We start from the raw sequence: 20,652 nt of genomic DNA, 5'->3' as shown, positions 1-20,652 counted from the left end.
CCCCCTGGCTCCCCCCCGTGTCACCCCTTCCTCCTCCCCTGGGCCCTGGCTGGCTCCCCTCTGTGTCACCCCCTCTATCTTCCCCTAGGCTCCCCTGCTGTGTCACCCGGCCCGTCTCCCTCCCCTCAGGTCCCCCGTCATGTCACCCCAACTGTCCCCGCTCCCCCCGTGTCCCGTCCCATCTCCCCCTCGGGTCCAAGTTACGCCACTGTGTCCCCCACTCACCCCGCCCCCCTCTGCCTTCGGGCCCAGGCTCCCCTCCGTGTCACCCCGTCCCCTCTCCTCAGGCTCCCCCGCTCTGCCACCCGGCCCTCGGGCCCAGGCTCCCCCGCCATGCCTCGCCGGGCCGGGCGGAGCGGTTTCCCCGCAGCACCCGGAAGTGGCGGGCGGGATATAGCGGAAGCGCTGGGCGGACCCGGGTCTCTTTGGTGCTGGCGGCCGGAGGAAGATGGTGAGTGCCGGGAGGGGGGTCGGGGGAATCCGCTGCCATCCAGCGGGATTCGGGGGCTTGCGCGGCGCGGAGAGGCTGCCCGGGGCCCGGCGAGTCCGTACGTCACGATGGAGTTGCGGGCCGGGGCTCCAGGCCGCCTCTGCTGTGAGGCCACGGCGGGCCCGAGCGGGGGCCGGTCCTTGCTCCCTCTTGCCGCGCTCGGAGGCTGGAGGAGCTGGACACGCTCCCACTGAGAGCGGGGGGCGCGGGGTGTCCCGCCTCCGGGGTCCTCTCCGCGAGCACCTTCCCTCGCTTCCCCCCGCCGGGCTAGAGCCACGGGGCTCTGCGTGGAGCGAGGCCTTGCGCCGGCGAGGCGGCGTTAATAGAGCTCGGTATTGAAGGGTAAACCACCAACCTGCCCTGTAAAGATCCGGTAAAAGCCTCCTGCGCGTTGGGGCTCAGTGGTGCCAGAGGGGGTTGTGGGAGCTCTTTAATAAGGGGAGCCAGGCAAACATTGGGGGACATGAGGTAGGGAGGGCTGCCTAGATCTGTGACTTGTCAAAATGATCCTGCCGAGTTGTCTTTTTGATGAAAAAGATATAAATTTATCATTGGCTTGTGCAAAACGAGCCTGCTGTGTTGGTGAATGATGCCATTCCCCCAGTTTACTCGCAATGAGAGATCATATGAGGGGTTGAGAACAGAATTAGGAATCTGTATCATAAAGGTGGGATATACAGAAATGTAAGTCATTCCTGTTTAAGAAAGTGAGATGTGATACATAAAACTGAGATGTGTATGTTAGATGTATTTCCACCTCTGCATTTGTGTGAACCTTTGGTTGTTTCATTAAAATGTCTGAGTGTGAGTTTCAGAATACTTTACTATGTTTTGAGGTATGTGGTTAAGCACTAGCCAAAACTGTATTTTTATTTAATACAGTTTTCTGACATGCATATTCCTGAATTGTATTTCAGACGAAGGGAACATCGTCATTCGGTAAGCGCCGCAATAAGACCCACACTTTGTGCCGGCGCTGCGGATCCAAGGCATACCATCTCCAGAAGTCCACCTGTGGGAAATGTGGGTACCCTGCTAAGCGCAAGAGAAAGTGTAAGTATGGAACCTTCAAAAATTATTTGTGTAAACTTGTTCTTTGAATTAGTTTTTCATAAAGAAACTATTCATACAGTACCAGGATAGTCACTTGTGAAAGTGATGGTTCTGTCTAAATGACCACAACCAAAACAGTGGGTTTTTTTGTGATTTAATAGAAAAAATATTGTTTGTATAAGGAGTTCTGTGGTATTTTGCAATGCACTTTAGAGTTTTCAAGGAGCTTTTTGTTCACTACCTTCTGTTTTCTTTATTTACATAGGTCTGGTATACCGTGGGATCAACCTAAGATACGCAACTTCAGCTACGAGAATAGCGTAGCTGAAATTGCGTATCTTAGGTCGACTTTCCTCACGGCGCGGGGTTGACTGCTGCCGCTCCCCTGTCGACTTTGCTTCCGCCTCTCGCCGCGGTGGAGTACAGGAGTCAACGGCAGGGCGATCAGGGATTGATTTATCGCATGTACACTAGATGCAATAAATCAATCCCCGATAGATGGATCACTACCCGCCAATTCAGCGGGTAGAGTAGACGTACCCATAGAGAAACTACTGTGAGAAAATGAGCACTAAGTTCCCATTGCACATGGGATGCTCTGCATATAGCTATATGTCTCCAAATCAAATGTATACATATATGCAACGTATCCTGTAGAAACAACCATTGTTCGATGTGCACGTATTTAAAATATTTTAGTGGTATTACTGTTGCTCTGCTTCGTTCCCACTGAAGAACAGGGATGGTATTTACTGTCTCATTTTATACACTTAATTGTGTAGGTGAAACAAAATAAATCTGTAAATTGCATTCTAGATAACTGGAGTGCCAAGGCTAAAAGACGCAACACCACTGGTACTGGTCGTATGAGGCACCTGAAAAATGTCTACCGTCGATTCAGGTACAACACTGAATTTCAAGCATGCAAGTTACACTAGAACATGAGATCTTACACAGACTTCAAATACCTTTTAAAAACCCATTATCTAAACGAACACTTATTGCCATTTTCTTTTGTAATTTATGCAGTATGTATTTAGTCTTAAATTTTTCAGTTTATTGTAAAGATCTTATATGAATCAAATACCTTTTACATCACATTTGACCCAACATTCCTTGGTAGCATTCTCCATTTGTTTAGACTGGAAGTTCTGAGTTCTAATGTAGGATCTGCAACTAACATGCCAAGTGAACTTACCTAAGTCAGGAAAGGCTTAATGAATGTTTATAAACGCTTTGGAAAGCTCTGTTAATGGGGGCTACATAGGGCATAATATTGTTAGTTTTGAATGTAATCCAGTTTGGATTACATGAACATGGATCAGAAATGGAAGCAATATTCTTTCTTAAGTCTGAAGCAGTGATCTGCACTTGTGGTAACTTAGTGGTATTTTAATTAAAGTAACTATACCGGTGTTTTCCACTGTTGTTGTGGAGTGAAGAACACAAGAGGAAAAGGAGTTAGAGGGGTTTTACGCAATGATAATACATTCTCTTTGTGATGACTGGCTTTCTTTTTTTTTTTTTTTTGCACTATTGCATGTTTGGACTAGATATGCTCTAGCAGACTTTAAAGGACTTTCAGACTTTCACTTCATTACTAAAATTACCTTTTTTTAGAAGGAATGTCTTGTCCAGCACTTGTTTCTGTTGAGCAGATTACTTCATAATGTTGTTAGATCTGATGATTCTGCCAGGCACTGATAAAGTGAGATGAAGGCATTCTGCATCTCACAGAATTGGGCCCGTTGTCCACTTGAAAGAGTACTTATTTTTTATCTTCTGGGTGGTGGTAGTTGCATAGTAACTACCTGCAACTCAACAAATTCCTGAAGCAGAACTTCTTGTAACAGGTCCTTGAAAGTTTTCAGAGATTTTTGCCCACATGTGGCATTACCAGCAGAATCCCAGGATATGATTGTGATCATGGTATTTTGTTTTAAATTGTGGAGGAAATCACATCATATAAAAGAGAAACCGAAATGTTTGATTAATTTTCCATAACAGCAGCTTCTGAATAGCTAACATATTTTTTGTTAGCCTGTTCCTTTTGCAAGAAATGCCATGATTGCCAGTGTTGATCATTTAGCAATTTGGTATGGACAGTACAGTAATACTAATCCAGGAACATGTATCTTATTAACACTGAGATAGTTATGTTTGATAAGTTGAAATTGCATTCAAAATGAGAATTAATCACTTAAAGGTGTGCCTTTCATATTTCAACATGGAGTTCATATGTAGTTTAAAGCATCACTGCTCCATGAAGGTATAAAATAAAACTGAAACTTCTTTTAACGTGAACATTGATTTTAATAGTGATGTCTGTAGTGTTGCTCTTGAAACTCCAAAAAAGATTTATAGTTAGGGTCAGTGTTAGCTCTTATTCTTTTGGCCCGTGTAGTCCTTTCCCAACAGTGGCTGTCAGAAAAAAGTTATAATAAATCACAAAATGTCCCGCTTCCTGCAACCTGCTACTTGATACATCTAAGGCCATGTCTACGATACCACTTAAGTTGCTCAGGGTGTGAAAAAACACCCAGAGAGACATAAGTTACACTGACAGAATGCTGTCTATACCTTCTCCTGCCGACATAGCTAACAGTGCTCGTGGAGGTGGTTTTATTATGTTGACAGGAGAACTCTCTTCTGTTGGCATAGAGCAGCTACACAAGTGATCTTACAGCCGCACACGCAGCTGTAATATCACTAGTGTAGACATGGCCCCACGGCACTGGTTAGCTGCATTTAATTGCCTTATCTTGGTGAACTTTGCAGTGACTGTTCCCTTGTTTGTTTCTTTCCTAGCTGCTCTCACTTTGCTTTAGTTTACTTCATTAGTAATTGGAGGCTTGAGGGATTTGTGTTTGGAGTAGCCTTGCATCTAATCATACAGTACTTACTAAAGTGAAACTCCCCTTGGCTTCAAAAAATCACTTGCTGGAAAAAGAAAAATAGAATGATTTCAACTGGAGTTTTACCTGAGTAAGCACTGCAGGATTGCGTCCATTATGTTGGGACATGAATTTCTGGGTAATATAACTTAACTCTTCTACTAGGAGTGAAATTTTAAATAGATACACTGAAATGTTCATGAGCAGCTTGTCAATGATGTTTCTCTTTAAAAATGTCTGAACATATGAGTTCCAGAGTGATTTTGACCTGTAACTGAGATAAGCTGAACCAAATACATTGTCTGAAACTTTCTAATAAATACCACTTAATGGAGCCTGGAATATAAAATGCTTTCAAAAAACAGTAACTCTGTTATTGTTTTTGTACGTACAGGAATGGATTCCGTGAAGGAACAACACCTAAGCCCAAGAGAGCTGCTGTTGCAGCATCCAGCTCATCTTAAGGACTCATCTGTTTGTTAAAATAAATGGTCTAATCCAGAAAAAAATTGTCAGTTTTTTTTTTAACGCCTATTTTACTTTAGTGAAATGGTAAGAGTATCTATATATGTGCGTCTTATGTGTAATAGATTCTGACAGAGTGTTGTGTTTAATGAACTTCAACACATTTCTTTAATGTTTCTCATCTGATCATATTTATATCTTTAAGAGTGTTCATCTAAATCCTGTAATTGCTGAAGTTTTTTTATGGGCAAAGTTCTTTATACCAACACAACTTTTACTCTGAATAATGTCAAAACTCCCTTCTGCATAACAAGTCTTCTACATATACAGCCGTAGGAGATGTTCATCACTTAGTAGCTTATGGTTGATATAACTACTAATTTGTACAAACGTGCACAGTTCTAGATAGGACTGTAAATAAGATGCACGTTTTTTCCTTTTCTTTTAGACAGAATAGCAATTCACTTATCAAGGAACTATAAATATTCTCATCCTAATAGTCGCTATATGCACTGGAGTGTATTTTAAATAACCGCCATCAGCTAAATAAAGCCATAAGTTATTCTTAATGTCAGAATGTAAAGTTTTTATTGACTTTCAGAATATAAGGGAAAACTTTTTTTAAAAAAAAAGGGGTTTGGTCTTATTTATCTTGTATTTTAGTGTTCTGTTCACTGTTATTTTTCACAATTTAAAAAAGTGTCTCACCCCACTTGTTCAGAGGGTCATCATTTGGGTTGAGTGAAATTTCCAACTATGGAAAGAATAGTGTTTGTCACTAATGAACATGTGGTCTTAGCCTAGTCCTTATTATTAACAAGACATAATCTGCAATTGAGGGTCGGGCTCTGGATAGACACCTCCCCTGCTCCTACAAAAAGAAAACAACAAAAAAAGCAGGACAGTAGTAACATTTTATTGCTAGGATCAAGGTACCATGTGTGAGGGGTTTCCCCCCACCCCTAGGGATTAGTGCTCTGGGGGTTAGAGATGTGCTGTACAAGTGAGTTACTTAGGTTAAATGAGCGGATGTTTTGTGCATTAATCTGTATGTTGTGGGAGAGGGCTGATTAGGAGTCTCTTGGAATGGGTGTTGATAGTTCTGATACTCTATAGCCTGCCCTGGAGACTTGGTTGGTCACCCACAACTGGTTCTTTCTCTCTCTCTCTCTCTCAGGATGATGCCATTGGAAAGACTGCTGTATGGTGAGACTGTAGGCTGGGTGCAGTGACTTGAGGCCCCTTAAGTGAGGGAGGGCAGAACAGGCAAGTCAGCAAGGGTGAGCATTTCCTGGTACAGTAGGCCTAAAACCAAGCTGAGATGTTTATATACCCATCTCCAGCCTGGTATATGGTATAGCACAAGCAAAGAAAGATTGGGGAGGGAGTACAGCAGATGTATCCAAACTATGTAATTGTAGATTTACTTGGGCCATTTCTAAACTAGGAAAAATTATTATCCTTCCCTCAGCTGATCCTGTTATGATAGCAGAAACCCACTCTATCCATCAATTGTTTTGATATTATCACTTTTGTTAAAGGAGACATTTTAAGACTCAACTTATTTTAATTTCAAAAGCATTTTTAATTCTACAACTACGTAATGTGCTGTGGTCGTAGTTTCTCATGTTAGTCTTGTAAGTATGTATAGTTTGGCTAAAAAATGCCTGTTTCATATGTGTAATGAGATGCATCTATAGCACATGAACACCATCATGGCAGAAGTGTAACTAAGCAATGGGGATGAAATTAAAAGAACGTAGGCTGGTTAGGAGAGCTTCCCACTATTGAATGCTTTGGCATATCCCACTTCTCCAGCGTCCTTGAATAAGAGCATCTCCAGCGTCCTTGAAGCGTAGGGAAAGCTTCTGTCCTAACGCACCTAGCAATAGTATATGTGACCTGCTAGGTCATTCCTTCCACAGTATGTAAATTCTTTTTCTATGTGGCAAAAAGGACACAACCGACCTAGGAATTCTTATTTTGTGAGCAATCAGATCTCCTGACTAAAAAATCCAATATGCTGTTGTAAAGAAAAATGCCTAGCCCTTTGCTACTACTGTTTGTCAGCTTCCCTGATGTGAAATATATTGGGCTGAAGTATCTGTTAGAAAAAGGTCAGTTTATGTCATGATCAAATAGAAGTGCTGGAGCAGAAAATCAATAATGTGTATAACACTGAAAGAGGAATGAAAAGGGATTTTTATACAGTACAGCAGTATAATAAGTTGTTGGTTACTTGAACACCAAGTGAAAATTGTGCAAACATGTTCAATTACACTTATATTGTATTCAGGGGAATTTCATAAATGATAGAAACAAGTCTAATATAGGCACAGTTGTTGGAGCAGTTGGTCAATATCCGTTGAACATTGTTGAATTTGTATTTGTGGACTGAAAACAATATCATCAGTTTCTCCAGGTTCTTGCTTTGCTGTAATCTGCTAAACTACTGATGTTTATTATTTTAAGAAACGCCATAAAATAGTTAATGTGATAATTACTGGTGAACTATTTAATGTTAAAATCACACTTGTATTTGAGAACCATTTTTCTTGAAGGGTAGGTGTGAAGCACTTATAAGTAAAAGCTAAAGTTTACTGATTTTTTAAACATTCTGAAGCTTTCCAATACACTTAAGCTTGTCCATATTCTCCCCCCCCCCCCAAAAAAAAACTACTTTAAATAAATATCTATTTATTGATAACTATCCTATCGATGGTGACAGGCATGGTGGAGTGGTAGCCATGCTAGTCTGTATCAGCAAAAAGAACGAGTAGTACTTGTGGCACCTTAGAGACTAACAAATTTATTTGAACATAAGCTTTTGTGGGATAAAGTCCACTTCATCAGATGCATGCACTGGAAAATACTGTAGGAAGATATATAGGTATAGATATATATACACACACACACCACTTGAAAAAATGGGGGTTGCCATACCAACTCTAATGAGACTAAGCGATTAAGGTGGGCTACTTTACTTTTAGGTCTGTAATTGAGTGACCAGGGAGGTTGAAGTGTGCTCCTATCAATCTGTTTCTTCTCTACAGCAGGTGCGTACTGTACTTGTAAGAACGCTTGATAGAGATCTTGTAGGTGTTTCTCTGAGGGTTGGAGCAAATGGGTCATATCTTAGAGCTTGGCTGTAGACAATGGATCATGTGGTGTGGTCTGGATGAAAACTGTAGGCATGTAGGTAAGTATAGCAGTCAGTAGGTTTCCGGATTGACAGAGCCAGAAAAGTACCCAGAAGTCACCTACTACAGGACAGGCCCAACAAAGAAAGTAACAATGCCTCTAGCTGTCACCTTCAGCCCCCAACTGAAACCTCTCCAGTGCATCATCAAGAATCTACAACCTATCCCTCACTCTCACAGATCTTGGGAGACAGGTCAGTCTTCGCTTAGAGACAGCCCCCCAACCTGAAGTAAATACTCACCAGCAACCACACAACAAAAACACTAACCCAGGAACTTATCCTTGCAACAAAGCCTGGTGCCAACTCTGGCCATATATTCAGGGAACACCATCATAGGACCTAATTACATCAGCCATACTATCAGCGGCTCGTTCACCTGCACATCTACCAATGTGATATATAGAATATCAGAGTTGGAAGGGACCTCAGGAGGTCATCTAGTCTAACCCCCTGCTCAAAGCAGGACCAATCCCCAGACAGATTTTTACCCCAGATCCCTAAATGGCCCCCTGGAATCGGTCCACGAGAGACTATAGGATTCACATTCCATGGCTTTGTTCTCCTGGCTACTCAGTGCTTAATTTGTGCCAGGGCTGAGCCCCAGCACCTCTGGGCTTGGCAGTTCCTAATCTTGGCACCTCTGGGCTTGCCACATCAGTTATCAAAGTCAAAAAATTGCTTGAGCCCTGGCACCTCTTTCATTACAAATTAATCACTGTCCCCACTCCCTTGCAATTGCTATCCATAGGACTGACTCCTACCCCAGCAAGTGGCTTAAGAAAGGCAATTCATCCCTAAAATGTATTATCTTTCTGGAAAATGTCAGTGGAGCTAGTGGACAATGTGCATCCCACCCAACACTGGGTTGCTCACTTCCCACAATCTTCACAAAAAACTGCTGTTAAAATAGTCTATCCCTCCCCCACCACTCCAGCTGTGGATTTTATAGGTGCATGATCTGGTCCACTTAGATTTTTCTTCAAAGCAAATTAGGAATTCCCATATTTATTTTCTTTGGCTGCTTTACTTTAGTAGAGCCCAATTCAATGCTGTGCTGAAGACCCTCCAGATTCCACTGAAACTAATAGGAATTCATAGATTATAAAGCCAAAAGGAACCATTGTAATCATCTAGTCTGACTTGTATAACACAGGCCATAGGACTTCAGTGAATTAATTTGTTTGAACTAGAGCATACCTTTTACACATCCAGTCCTGATTTAAAGATTGTCCATGATGGAGAATCCACCACACCCCTTGGTAAGTTGTTCCTAGTGTTAATTATTCTTGACGTTAAAAATGTGTGCCTTATTTCCACTGACATTTGTCTAGCTTCAATTTTCCAGCCACTAGGTCTTGTTATACCTTTGTCTACTAGATTGAAGATCCTATTACGAATTTTTTGTTCCCCATATAGGTATTTATACACTGATCCTATCAGCCCTTATTCTTCTCTTTGTTAAGCTAAATAGACTCAGCTTCTTGGCCTGCATCCTCAAAGGTATTTAGGCTCCTAACTTCCATTGATTGCAATGGAAGAGAGGAGCTTAAATACCTGTGAGGATCTGGGCTCTTGAGTCTATCGTTAGCCATATTTTTCCAACCCTTTAATCATTTAATTCAGAGCCCTAAGTAAGAGTGTTTCAGGATCAAGTCTTAAATGCCACAGAACATGCTATTCTCTGTTCTATTTATTTGTTCTAAGTTTTGACTGTTAAAGGACATTGATGTCAATTAATTAGAGGTTTAATTGGAATTTGTAAAGAAACTGGGCACCTGACATTAATTATTCATAAGTTTATACAGATAATGCAAAATTAATTATAATGTAAATAATCTTCAGCTGTTCCTTGATAAATGGAGTCATTAATTAATTATTTTAAATGTATTATATATTTAGAGAGGAGGAAAAGATCAGAGTTATTTCTGATAAAATTTTGGAATAAAATTTCAGGTAGACATCTAGTTGGCCTCAACTTTTACATGTGCAAAAATCACATGCCTGCACTTTGCAAATGCTTGTGCATTCCCTATTCTGGTTGTTAAACCTGGTGTAGTTACTGCCATAGTATCGGACTATATTCCTTATGGATGGGGTTGATGAGCTGTTTCATCCATGGCCCAGGATACTGTATCTAGTTATATGGTCCCCTATCACCATAGTTACTGAGTGCCTCGGAATCATTAATGTGTTTATCTTCAACATATGAGAAGAGAAGTATCATCTCCAATATACAGAGTGGGAACAGAGGCTAAAGGTCACACAAGAAGACTATGCTAGAACTGGGATTTGAACCAAGAGCTGCAGAGTCCCAGGCTAGTGCCCTGACCCACAAAGCCATCTTTCCTTCTTGGGTGAAGAGGTACCACTTTAAAACAAATCCTAATGGGGCGGAAGCTTGAAAGAGGAAAATGATTCCAGTGGGAAAATTATTCAAAACTTACATTTAAAATGTAAAAGGGGTAGGGGGTGGTATTGGGAGAAGTGGCAAGTCTTCATGAAACAAACTGAATCAGAATGAAGTGGACCTGTTATGACAGAAAGCAAGTTGTCCACTGGGCCCAAGAAGGGGAAGGTAGTGAAAAGGCCACTGTGTAGTGTTCACTGCTCACCAGAGTTATTTTTCATGTGAAACAAAGGCAACTAAAGGAGATTAGTTATTCTACCATAGAAATAATCCTAAATGTATAATAAATATAAACATAATGTAAACATGCTGAAGGTACTGAAGATCAGTTCAGACGTGGATAGTCCATAACAGCCTCCATGCTATGAGACCAATGATCCTCTGAGTAGCATACCAGATGATTCACAGGAAGGTTAAAAAACAAAAACCCAATGCACTTTGTCTACTGTACAATATCAGAGGAGAAAAATATATTCCTGACCTCAGCTAGCAGCCACTTTATAGTCTGAAACAATAGCATCACAATTTATTATTATTATTATTCTAGCTAAGGCTGGCCACAAAAATGTAGACATATTAGAAAATAAAATTAGGATTTGTCTTCAGTTACTCTATCCAATACTTTCTTCACATTAGCTTTTATTACACACTGCCTGTATTTTCTGTAAACAGGAGATTGTGCCTTCTAAGGTTTCATTTTGACTTCAAGAGGTCAGTTGCTGTAGATGTTAGCAACTGCTTTATTAAATTCACTCCAAATTCCTGTTTAATTTAAAAATATACAGGTGATTGGTTAACATGCTATGCATTTTGAGTCAAATTCTGCTGTCCGTTTCACACAAGTGTAATTCTTCTTTTCAGTAGCCACTGTTTCTCTCTCCTGTGGCTCAGAGTTTCTAGTCGGGCTTGTTCATCTAAAGGACCTTTTTTTAAAAAAAAATATCCCCAGATTAGACAAGTTTCTAGTTGTGACCCCATCACAATTTTACAAAGACAGGGCTAAGGATACAGTCAAGTATCAGATAAATATTAAACTGCTGATTTTAATGTTTGAAATTTAAAGACTAAAAACCTTTGATATTTACAAGAAATAAAACATGCACAATCTTAATTTCTAATTTCTGCACTAAGGGCTGATCCAAAACCTACTGAAGTAAATGGGAGTCTTCAATAGCCTTTGGAATGGGTTTTAAATTATTGTATTTAATATTTAGGTAGGAGGGGTGTAATGTAAGAAATATTCTTTAACAGATGCAGAAACAGATTCTCTTGCAAGATTAATGCTCTCTACAGAAGAGTGCCTTTCACCAGGGAGTTGATAATCATTTCAAGAACAAACTGGAGCTTTCAACTCCACTAGTGAAGCCAAAAAACCTTTTAAAGTCTATAAGTTCAATAACTGTGATACAAATCTTTATAAAAACTATAACATACTATAAATTAAGCCAGAGAGGTGGATGATGACTTCTCACTGGATAACATCTTGCAGGCACCCACATATTGTTACAGTAACAAATTTCAGGAAAGGAAAAAAGTTAACATTTTCATAGTATTTACTTAGAACACATTGAACAAATGTTGTACATCCTATTCCTGTATGAATTATTAAATGCATACGTGAAGATACTGTTTGTTAAAAAATTTTGACCAGCTTTTCCTTAGAAAATGCTGTTTCATCGAAATCTAAACATTTTGCAGGAAAGTGTTGACAAAAAAATTCAATATGATTCAAATTCAAAAGGAGATTTAATTTAGTCTCTCGTTTAGTTTTGACTTATTTTATTCCAACTGTGTTTCATTTAGACTATTTTTTATTTTTAAAAACTTATTTTAATATTCTATTAAATGTTTATATCATTTTTATTTATATTGTTTCAGTGTTATTGAAACAAAACGTTGACATTATCTAAACAAAATACACCTCTACCCCGATATAACGCTGTCCTCGGGAGCCAAAAAATCTTACTGCATTATAGGTGAAACTGCGTTATATTGAACTTGCTTTGATCCGCTGGAGTGCGCAGCCCCGCCTCCCCGGAGCACTGCTTTACCACGTTCTATCCGAATTCATGTTATATCGGGTCGCGTTATATCGGGGTAGAGGTGTATTTAGATGTCATTTTGATGCTTCCTACATAAAATACTTCAGAATTTTTGTTCTGTGGTAAATTTCTAAATTTTTTACTTTTGTCCTGAATTGGACAGGAAGGAAATTTCAAAGTGTCATAATTTCCTGCTCAACAAAAATTCCATTTCCTAATGAGCTCTATTTATGATCTTAAATATATAATTAAACAGGTTGTGCAGTGAGTCAAATTGAAGATTAATATAATTTTTGAGTATTTAAATTAATAATTTTGACAATGTTTTTATATTTTAATTATCTATTTAAATATGTTCAGAGTCTATCAATATGTAGCATCTGTGCACCTAACTACAGTTAAATTTATGCAAATACATACATACAGTACTATAGTTTCTGGAGCCATTGACTTCAGACATTTCGTCAGTCAAACAAATCCAGGCTAAAGCACTCTTCACTGTGACCATCAATTGTGAGTTGAAGGCCTGACTAAATAAAAATTGCCTAATTTGCTTCTGGTGTCCCGCAGTAAGCATATTCTTTGTATAAGGTCCTTTAACTGAGAACACCTTGCTGCTAGTTGTGGATATGTTCTAGGATCTGACAACAGGAACCCTCAAGGTCAACTTATGCCAGGGCTACACTCAGGGCTGGCGCAACCCATTAGGCAACCTCGGTGGTCGCCTAGGGCACTACAATTTGGGGGTATTTCGGCGGCAGGACCTTCCGTCGCCTCTGTGGGGGGGCGACATTTCGGGGCGGGACCTTCCGCTGCCTAGGGCTGCAGAAAAGCTGGCGGCGCTTCTGGCTACACTAGTAACCTTTGACAGTATTTGTAACATTAGTTTAGGAGTGTGTTTTTTTTTTTTTTTTTTTTTTTTTTAAACAACACTTTTATATCAGCAAAAGCCCTTGTCTACTTGACTATAATGGAAAAAATGCTTTAGCCAGTGTGTCTTGGTAAGTTTGGGGGAGTCGTATAAGCTACACTAGCAAACTTCTTCTAGTATAGATTATACCTTAGTCACTACAATGTGACAAAGGGAAAGAGGCAGTCCCACAGGGAGAGAGGCAGTCCCACAGGTAGCTGGGACATAGACTTTTAACGGCTTTATAGATTATAACTTATGTCACCCTACCACCATAACAAAGAAGCAGCAACCAAGCTTTTTCCTTTTCTCCTCTTCTTTGCCAATTTCTCTTACTCCTTCAGGGCCAGGTGTGGCCATTCTTATTCTAACTGAGTAGCAGATTATTCCAGAAGCGGGCTTACTGAAATCAGTAAGAGTAGTAGAATCTAGTCTTCAGTGGAGACTGGATGCAGGAGCTGGGGAGGAGAGCACACCAGTCTCACTTGTGTACAGCATCGTATTCAAGAAAAGAGGAAGTGCTGTAATATCTAGGTTCAATACGTTTCCTTCTCTTCTGCAAGCAGTGCTGATGCAATTTGTCAGTAGGACCAGTTGGGGGATCAGGGTGCTTATCATTGTGATAGGAGGAGTTAGGGCTCTTCTAGGTTAGCTGATAGGGATGACTTACTCCTCTATCTTTTTGGTTTTATTCCCTCAACAGGATCTGAACTGCGCATGGGCATGTTCAAAACAGCTAAAAATTTCACTCAACTTCCCAAATGATTTAAAATGAGGATGAAAAGGTTGGGGTGGGGTACCAAGTGAAAGACTGAATTTATAGGTGTCATTAAAAATGCAGTGACTTCCCAGGTCTATTCGTGGGTCATTTTATTCTGTGCTTTGATCTCATAAGACATTCCTCTTTGTATTAGCTAATGTTTTTTCTAGGAACAGTTCAATGTGTAGGTTTTAATTTCTAAAGCCCCATAAGGTTTTGGTGCTCACTACCTTATAGAGTGCTTCTCTCCTTCCATGGTTCCTCAGTTGAACTCTGGAGGCAAGGATGGTCAGCAGAGGTTCCCTGCCTCTAGAATCCTCTCCCTCAGTTGGCCCGATAACCTGTTTGTTGACCTTTAGTTCCTTCAATGGGACTACTCAAGTCGAAGTTAAGCACATGTGTATATCTTTCTAAGAGCATTTTTCTCAGGTCATTTCTTTAACAAAGCTAGAACAGAGGGAGTTTTATTTATTCAGGAATGGGGGTCTCTTTGAATTGACTTTGTCAATTTTATTTCTTAATTTTGATGCTTAAATGTGATGTATATGGCCAGAACCAGGGATAGGTACATATTTAAGTGCAAAGTAATTAACCAATATCTTGAATGGTTCCTGGAAGTGAAAAATACAGCATAGTTTTTATGTTACTGGCATCTCAAACGTGATTAGGATGCAGGCAGCTTCATTTAGCATCAGTAGAAACTTGCAGGTATTCTCCAGAAGAAAACTAAAACTTGACATTTAAAAAGTCACTTGACTATTTACAGAGGCAGATTCCCTCTCTGCAAACTTGTACAACTGACCAGGTCGCAGTCCATAAGAAATCCCACTCTGATGGCAGTCTAACGATACTCATCACTGAACCCACAGTGGTAACATTTTATTCATATATGAAAAATGGTGCATTCTCTCACAGCATTTTTATTACAAGTACACAATATGTGCAATATCTCCCCACTCTGGCATTGCTAAGGAGACCAGCTGGCCCTGAAATCTGGGACTATTTAGTGCAAGCTTTTTAATTTTCTGGAGAGGCTGGTTTCCTGAAGGAACTGCCAGCTGGCAACACTAATTGGGCTGGGAACATGTGCACTTAAAAGAGAGGCTTCATCAAGCCTGTTATAATTTAACATCACAACTTAACACCCTGCCTTCTTCACTCCAGACCTTCCACTGACTACCCCCTTTCATTCAGCTTTTCCCCCACTTGTAGACTCACCTTTGCAAGGTGGCAGGGAACGGTGGTTGTCTGAGATGGGCACCCTTTTCTCTATTCTCCTTCCCCCATCTGTCCCCTGGAATGTCCCAGCCGTGGGCAACTACAGGACCAGTATCAGGGGGTAGCCGTGTTAGTCTGTATCTACAAAAACAACCAGGAGTCTGGGGACGCCTTAAAGACTAACAGATTTATTTGGCCATAAGCTTTCATGGGTAAAACTGAAGAAGTGAGGTTTTTACCCACGAAAGCTTATGCCCAAATAAATCTGTTAGTCTTTAAGGTGCCCCCAGACTCCTTGTTGTTTTTACAGGACCAGAACGGAGCAGCAGCCCGGGAAACACGTCTCAGAACCCCCCGGCCGCGCGAGCCCTGCAGCTGCCCACCTGCGCCACGCCCCCGCCAGGCGCACAGTTAGATGATTCCAGAACCCCCCCGGAAAGGCGCAGTGGTTTGCCCCTGCGGAAGGCGATAAAGTGACTGGTGTCCGGCCATGGGTCCGCTTCCGGGTTTCGGTGCGGGCGGGCGCTGTGTGTTTGCTCCTCCCCCGAGCCCCTGTATCTCTCTGGGCTATCGCTATGCGCAGACTCGGCTCCTGGCTCAAGATGGCGGCGGCGGATAAACAGAAACATGATCACGGGCGGGTGAAGATCGGGCACTACATCCTGGGGGACACGCTGGGCGTGGGCACCTTCGGCAAAGTCAAGGGTGAGAGCCGGAGACCCCCCGGGGGACCTGCTGCCCTTTCCCCGCGGGGCGGGCTGCAGATTCTGGCTTGCGGGAGCTGGGGCCGTTCACCCCTCCCGCCGGCCTGAGGGAGCTGGGTCCTTCTCGTCCCCTGCTCTGTGTACCCGCCGTAGCAACCTTGCGGGCTGGCGCCTCCCCCTCCCCAGTCCCGCTCCCTCCGGCCTCAGCGCCGGGTGGCCTGTGCGGGAGGGCCGTGCCCGAGCGGGTGGAGCCTGAGGCGTACGCGGCGAGCGCCCGGAGGGCCTGGCTGCCATGCGGCCTGGGCACGTACCGAGCAGCTCGGGCGCCTTGCTCGGCTTCGCTCGGGCTCTCCCGGAGTCCCCGGTTTGCTCCTGACACGTGCCTGCCTTTATCATAACGGTGCTGCAGCAGCGCGCAGCCCTGGAGCCCAGTTATCTGCCGGGCAGCAGTTGCACCTTTCAGCCAACAACTGCCCATTCCGATCGACAGGAATCGCACCTCCACTGGCACTGGCGAGGATGATGAAGGCGATCAGGGCAGTGCTTGATCATGTGCACTAATCACAGTGAACTCCCCACGGTTTAACAGTCATTTTCCCGGTGTTGGCTAGGCCACGGTTTCAGACAGGATATTGGGTTCGATGAATCATCGGGTTTGGCATGGCAATTCCTGCGTTTTAACGGGGTCCTGAAGTTTAATCCAGAACCAGTGAGAGAGGCGGGTAAAGCAAAACCGAACAAAGACTGTTAACCTGAAGTTCCTGGAACTTCAGCTCTCAGTGGAAGGACTGATAGCTGGGTCAGAGACAACTCTCGAGTGCAGGGGTGATATTTCATTGGGTCATCTGTAGAAGGTGGACACATGTGAGACTGGCATTTCAGTTAGGCCTCAGTTAAACATCTAGGTTCCAGCTTCAGTAATGTAGTTACGGCATGGAAAAATAATGAAATCAGTGCAGTGCTTTTTGAAATCATCTGCAGTAGACGGTGGTGTGGAAATGGCCTCTGCTATGTTGTAAGCATTTGTGGGAAACTACAATTGAATTTGCTGATTTTGACAATGGGTGGGTCCTATTGTCTTAGAACAAGAAGTAACCATTGTTTAGAGGAGGAATAGCTCCTCCCCTCCCCCCAAAAAACAAAAAACCCCACCTACTTAAGAAAACTTACTTGCTGAAATTCAGTATCACTTCTTCAGAAGAGTATCAGAGGGGTAGCCGTGGTTAGTCGGGATCCATAAAAAGCGATAGAGTCCTGTGGCACCTTATAGACTAACAGACATATTGGAGCATAAGCTTTTGTGGGTGAATACCCACTTCGCCACATTCATCTAACAAAGTGGGTATTCACCCACGAAAGCTTATGCTCCAGTACGTCTGTTAGTCTATAAAGTGCCACAGGACTCTTTGTCTCTGTCTTCAGAAGAGTGACTGTAACCATACTTGTATTTAGAATATTCTGATTTATGCAATAAAAATATCGAAGTTAACATTAATTTAGTTTTTGTACTTATTTTTGTGGTATTGCCACCAAAGTACTTAAAATGAAACTTTGACAATGTAAAGTGCTGCATAAACAGTCATGTTCAGCAGCTTTGTAAGGCAGGAAGTTTCCCCAGTTTACAAATGGGGAAGTGGAGGCATAGAAAAGTTTTGATGTACCCTAACTTATATGGCCTTGGGTATTTCTACACAGCAAATTAACCACAATAGTAGTGAAGATGTGGCAATGTGGGCTAGCAACCAAAATAGTACCTCAGATCCCTGGTTTGTATTTGGGCAGCTAACCTGCACTGAAGTTTGTGCTGCCACTTCCTCACTATTATTGCTACATGGGCTACTAGATTAAAACGAGTGTGGATATGCCTGTCTGTGCTACAGTCACACCACCATTTGCTATGTAGACATACCCTTAATGACACAGCCAATATTAGAGCTCTGAGATTAGGACTTCCTGTGCTGAATCCACTAGACCCCAACATCCTCAATATCTTAAAATATGTGAGAGTCCTGTTCATGGGGGAAAGAATAGCTCAGTGGTTTGAGCATTGGCCTGCTAAGCCCAAGGTTGTGAGTTCAATCCTTGAGGGGGCCATTTAGGGCAAAAATCTGTCTGAGGATTGGTCCTGCTTTGAGTAGGAGATTGGATTAGATGATCTCCTGAGGTCCCTTCCAACCCTGATATTCTATGTATTGTGGATGTGTAAATTAAAAATCTCCCCTCAGAGCTGAGTTTGACAAGATAAGTTTTGGGGAAGGAGGATCTTTCAAGAAGGGCAAGATTCTTGAATGAGATTCTGTGTTCATGTGCATGTGGCTTTGTTTGCACTAGAAAAAATATTGTGTTGGAAAATATTAGCCAGCTTTAAATGCATATAAAATTTGTCACTTATAGTAGCCCTTGTTGGGCTGCAGCCTTCAATGATTTCCTCTGCCTTACTCCCCCCACCGCTGGTTCACTTTGCTGTTTGGTTCTGTCATTCTGTGTCATGTTGTGTCTCCAGTTTTGGTGTCATCAACACATTTGATCATAGTTGAACATACATTAAAGCCCATGATAAAGGCCTAAATTGTGCATTGTGTTGAGAGGTTTTAAGATGATCAGAAGGTCTTATGGAACCCCCAAATCTGGACTTGGCTTCAACAAATAGGAATAATTACTTCTTGAAAATGGATATTTCGTATATTGATAAAGGCAGCCCCAAGTGGCAGCTTGAGAGCCACTATGCTAGGCAGTAAGTGTGGTGGACCCTTGGCTTCCAAGTCCATCATTCTCTGGGAGGAATGCTTTTACTGTTGCATTTTTCAGGAATCTGCAGTCAAGGTTGAAATACTATAATGGTGAGAAACCAAGGGTAAAGCTAGAATTTAAAAACTACTTTCCCTTTTGTTAAGCAAACATTTTGTCATAAATGTATTTAATAGGACTCAACATACATTTTTTTAAAACAAACTATCAAGTAAAGGAGCTTGCCTTAATCTAGGTTTGTGGTGTGTTTTTTTTTTTTTTTCCTGCCAATTTAAAATCTTGCATCCTAAATTGGTACTGATTCCAACTGGAAACTTGGAAAGGTAAATAGTTCACATTTCCAAATGCAATTAGGGAAGCAAGATTCTTCATAAGACTTTTTTCCTCCATTTTAAAAAAAGTAATACACTTATAGGAAGTAGTGTAGAGGAAACTTCTTTCTAGATACACACGAGACAAAAGTAAACCCTAAAGATAAAATAGTGCACTTTTTTGTCTATTCCAATGTCCAAAATAGTGCTGGAAATCTTAGTCTGTGTAAAATGCCCAGATATGTCTGTCCTGAAGCACTTAACAATAAAATTATTGCATATGGCCAAACCAGAAAATAAGGAAGTGTGGAAGAGATGATAAAGTGGTCAAATAATGTGGTCGCTCAGCAAAGACGTGTGCATGGCTATCACTTATGACTTATTTTAATATGTATGAATTTGTTTAACTTCTATTTTTAAGAGGAATCAAAGGTATAGAGTGAGAAAGGCCAAAGGCCGTGTAGAGTTGGACCTAGCGAGGGGAATTAAAAGCAATAGTAAGAGGTTTTACAGCCACATAAATAGGAAGAAAGCAAAGAAAGAAGAAGTGGGACCGCTGAAGACTATTGCCGGAGAGGAGATTAAAGACAATCTAGGCATGGCGCAATATCTCAATGAATATTTTGCATCGGTGTTTAATGAGGCCAATGAAGGTATTAGGGATGCTAGCATCACTACAGAGGGGCATTCAGGATGGGGGATTACCGTATCCGAGGTAGAAACAAAACTTGAATGCCTTAATGGGGCTAAGTCGGGAGGACCGGACGATTTTCATCCGAGAATATTGAAGGAATTGGCGCGGGAAATAGCAGGCCCGTTAGCGATAATATTTAATGTATCTGTAAACTCGGGGGTGGTCCCGTTAGACTGGAGAATAGCTAATGTGGTTCCTATTTTCAAGAAAGGGAAAAAAAGTGATCCGGGTAACTACAGGCCTGTTAGTTTAACATCTGTAGTGTGCAAGGTGTTAGAGAAAATTCTAAAAGAGAAACTAGTTGAGGACCTGGAGGTTAGTGGCAATTGCGATAAATTACAACATGGTTTTACGAAGGGCAGATCGTGCCAAACGAATCTGATCTCCTTCTTTGAGAAAGTAACGGATTTATTAGATAAGGGAAATGCGGTGGACCTAATATACCTGGATTTCAGTAAAGCGTTTGATACTGTACCCCATGAGGAATTATTGGTTAAACTGAAAAACATGGGGATCGATATGAAGATCCAGAGGTGGATAAGGAATTGGTTAATGGGGAGAATGCAGCGGGTCGTATTAAAGGGTGAACTGTCGGGTTGGAGGGAGGTTACTAGTGGAGTGCCTCAAGGTTCGGTTTTGGGACCCATTTTATTTAATTTATTTATAACTGACCTCGGGACCGATTGCAGGAGTGGGCTGATAAAGTTTGCGGATGATACGAAGGTGGGAGGCGTTGTAAATTCGGAGGAGGATA

At 41.7% G+C, this 20,652-nt stretch overlaps 2 protein-coding genes and 1 non-coding gene across 3 annotated transcripts in view; all 3 read left to right on the top strand.

Moving 5' to 3' along the window:
• Nucleotides 1–321: 321 nt before the first annotated feature.
• On the top strand, nt 322–4,946 carry RPL37 (ribosomal protein L37). Its single transcript, XM_034774537.1, has 4 exons — nt 322–451; nt 1,408–1,543; nt 2,360–2,444; nt 4,832–4,946. The coding sequence occupies exons 1-4, from the start codon at nt 449–451 to the stop codon at nt 4,899–4,901; spliced, it is 294 nt and encodes a 97-aa protein (XP_034630428.1). The 5' UTR covers nt 322–448; the 3' UTR covers nt 4,902–4,946.
• Nucleotides 4,643–4,723, top strand: LOC117879706. The gene has a single exon (XR_004646361.1). It is a non-coding gene; the product is annotated as a small nucleolar RNA SNORD72 (small nucleolar RNA).
• Nucleotides 4,947–16,001: 11,055 nt separating the features above from the next.
• Nucleotides 16,002–20,652, top strand: part of PRKAA1 (protein kinase AMP-activated catalytic subunit alpha 1) — a 37,525-nt gene continuing 32,874 nt past the window's right edge. The window contains exon 1 of the mRNA XM_034773467.1: nt 16,002–16,146. Coding sequence (XP_034629358.1) covers nt 16,017–16,146 — 130 coding nt within the window. The 5' untranslated portion in view covers nt 16,002–16,016. The remainder of the gene's footprint in view (nt 16,147–20,652) is intronic.

This window comes from Trachemys scripta, chromosome 6, assembly GCF_013100865.1.
Source record: "Trachemys scripta elegans isolate TJP31775 chromosome 6, CAS_Tse_1.0, whole genome shotgun sequence".
Classification (NCBI taxonomy): domain Eukaryota; kingdom Metazoa; phylum Chordata; order Testudines; family Emydidae; genus Trachemys; species Trachemys scripta.
The sequence above is the reverse complement of the archived record's forward strand: the minus strand, read 5'-3'. Positions and strand labels throughout refer to the sequence as shown.

Bases quoted from the DNA above. Each gene is read 5' to 3' on its own strand.
- RPL37 (XM_034774537.1), top strand. The intron at 1,544-2,359 runs GTAAGTATGGAA...ATTGCATTCTAG, and splicing joins TGCTAAGCGCAAGAGAAAGT to ATAACTGGAGTGCCAAGGCT. The intron at 2,445-4,831 runs GTACAACACTGA...TTGTACGTACAG, and splicing joins AATGTCTACCGTCGATTCAG to GAATGGATTCCGTGAAGGAA.